The sequence below is a fragment of the Suillus subaureus genome (assembly GCF_016647635.1).
Source record: "Suillus subaureus strain MN1 chromosome Unknown BJ212scaffold_310, whole genome shotgun sequence".
Classification (NCBI taxonomy): Eukaryota; Fungi; Basidiomycota; class Agaricomycetes; order Boletales; family Suillaceae; genus Suillus; species Suillus subaureus.
The window spans coordinates 12,164-15,306 of NW_024538866.1; the positions used below are offsets into that span (position 1 = coordinate 12,164).

Sequence of the window (3,143 nt, forward strand, 5' to 3'; positions counted from 1 at the left end):
CCAGTGATTGGTGCAAGTGTGGGTAGCAGTATAGATTTCAGGATATTCATTTTAAAATTATCAGCATGTATAGCAGATCACTTGACTGAATAATACAATGAAAACTTTATGTCTCCTTGAAATCTACTTCGGAACACCAAATAACTTTGATCAATACTTTCAAGAAAGTGGTAATAAATAAAAGTAAATTTCCCTGCTCTTTGGAGGGCACAAGACAGCTGTTAACTCCACCAATTATCACACACCACTGCCAGTTGATATTTCCACACACTCCTGGAAAGTGATTGAGGTCATACCAGTTGCTGTGTCAGAATTGGCCACAAGCTTAGCATAGTATTCCCAAACACCAAGGATCAGGCATGGTTGAAAGAATCTGAGGGGCCAGGGAACTGCTCTATAGAAACAATAAACTGTGATAGCATGCATAGGCAAGTGAAAGATTGACATACTGCGAAGAATGTTGGATATAAATCATTAATGAGAGAGAAGCAAGAAACAGCAACAAAGCTACCACATCCAACCCATCAGTGGAAAAAGGAATAATAATCACAATATGAGCTTACCTCACAAAGTAAACGACATGAGTTTGATCAACACTGTGAAACAGTCCTCAATAATCCCTCCTGCCAGATGTTGTCATAGTTCATGGAAGTGTTTTACTGCAATCCAGACTGCAAGACATAGTATGAAGACCTTCCATATAGTGCTGAGTCCCAGTGAAAACCCACTGTTCTGAGAATGGCTGAGGTTGCATGAAATGGTCTAAACTAAGTGACACAATCTTAACAGAAAAATGGGACTAATAGCACATGTGCAAATGTGCATGATTGTGCATGATTGTCACAGATTATTCAGATGCAATATTTGCATGTCACCCTGGATTGTACCAGATCTCCTGACATTGTGTGGCTACAGGACACATTGCATCATCCTGGATTGTGCCAGATCTGCTGGTATTGCCTGGTTCAATGCTTGTTGCATCATCCTATATTGTGCCAGATCTGCTGGTATTGTGTAGTATACATTACAGGTAGACGGATATATGTAATAAAACTTGGCACATCCCACCACCATCTGTTCCAGCCCACTGTCATGCATGGTATGTGATCCATACCATGACATATATATAACAGGAGTGATAAGGAAGGTATAACACACCAGACTGATCCCTATCACCAAGCTATCCCATCATTATTCCTTATTGTTTAGCTAGTTCTTCACTTTCAGATTTCACTTCTACTTTTTTTCTCTTTCTACTTTACTTAGGCATATTCAGCCACCACATTTTTCTCATGAGCCACCAGGCATGTTTGTAAGCATGTCATGTGACTGGGAAAACACTCTGATTTGTAAGGATTCAACTTGACTCATCATGTTTGGTCATGCTTTGTCATGCTTTGTGAGACTTGCAACTGTATTTATAATCTACTTAGTAATAAGGCTGATTCAGCACACCCATAGGCTTGGTTTGTAAGCACAAATCTTACCAATCCATGTGATGACTCATGCCACTTTTCTTTATGCTTTGTAAGATTTCACTTTATTTAGTATCTACTTAGTAAACAAGCTGACTCAACACAAGTTTGTAAGCACATTCTTACCAATCATTGTGAAGAATCATGCTTAGTAAGATGGTCTCCAAAAAGGTATATAAGGAGCTCATTTTACACTTATGAAAATAGACTTCCCACTTTCACTCTTTATCTCAAACCATGTGAGAACATTTAAGATTTAAGTGCAGGCCATTCGGTAGCCTTGAAGTAAGACTAAGAAATATCTATTCAGGTTATATACTACCTTACAGGGGTTGACTATATAACTAACAGTACAGCTGACTAAAAGCTAAAACTTCATCTACACCACTTTCTTCTCTCTTTTCCAGGAAGGGAGACATGATTCTCAAGCACACAAAGTGCTACACATTCAAAAAGTTCACATGTAGTACTCCAGACCACCAGTTGCTTTTAGACCAAGGAAACAAGAAGAGGATAATTGAAACATATCCCTCCCAAGAACTCACATGTTATCTACCACAAAAACTAGAAAGGTCATAGACCGTGTACTTAAGGACTGACAAGAAGTCTTATCCTGTATAGTTGTGTTGTCACTATATATGCATTGTACATAAGACCCTTAAGTAGTAGGACACCACACTCATTCATATGCAGCTGTTCCTTGTCTGATCCCAAGAGGCAGTGAGATCATAAGAAGTTGGAGGGAGACTTGTACTGTCGCTGACAGCGATCCTTGTGCAAGGATGATCAAGATAATGCAGGGAGGCAGTGAGGTTGCAAGAAGTTGGGTTGGAAGGAGAGTGGTGTCGCTAATGGGGCCATTCACTAGCTGCAACCTAGTTCAAAGAATACCTGTCAGTAGGTGCAACATGTTCTACTAGGTCATAGTACATACTTTCTTGGCAGCAAGCTTATCATATGACTGATTAAATATGTTAGTCCAACCTGAGGACAAATGAGACAGAAGGCACACCTTTTTCTCTCCATCTGACAGTCCATCATAGTAGGCCTTGAGCTCAGCTGCTGATCCAGTCTTGTTACAAGTGAGCCATTCACGTGCACATAGGTTACTGTTATGGAGTTTGTGAATACGTACAATGGCAAGGAACACCACTGATGCAGACATACCATCCATTTTGTGCTTTCCTGATCTGCATCTTCCTTGACTTCTTTGCTGGCACACTGGTCTGGGATTTGCTGATAGCAGAGGCATCTACTAGTAGAGATACCATGGTTGCTGTTGGAAGGATATTTGAATTGAGCTGGTTGTCTGGTTATGTGGCAGTACTTACTGCTAGTGGTTGGTATCACATTGTTACGCTCGGCGTTCATAAGAATGGCTAAACAGTCACAAAGAGTCTAAAGCGTACACCTATGTACGAGTCGTGCGAGTTAAGCAGTATATTGCAGGCCCTGGTCTGCATAGGTCAAGTTAAAGAATACAAGCGTAAAAGATAGAGTATATATAAGGAATTAAAGCGGAGTTTCAATAAATGAATCAGAGATTGAAAGTAAATAACGAATCGGAAAAGAGAAATGAGAATCGTATGATAGAATGTTATAGAATGTCTAAGAATGATTAGTAATCATGAATAAGTGAAGAGGTGAAAGAGAAAGAAATAGAACTGT

General features: G+C 39.7%; 1 protein-coding gene across 1 annotated transcript; it reads right to left on the bottom strand.

The window, feature by feature from the left end:
• Positions 1-2,154: 2,154 nt before the first annotated feature.
• On the bottom strand, positions 2,155-2,746 carry BJ212DRAFT_1489680 (uncharacterized protein; the record flags this gene model as incomplete). The annotated part of the gene is made up of 4 exons (XM_041341429.1): positions 2,155-2,343; positions 2,410-2,436; positions 2,488-2,584; positions 2,643-2,746. 4 exons carry the CDS (start codon positions 2,744-2,746, stop codon positions 2,155-2,157), a joined length of 417 nt encoding a protein of 138 aa, XP_041185250.1.
• Between the last annotated feature and the right edge of the window lie 397 nt (positions 2,747-3,143).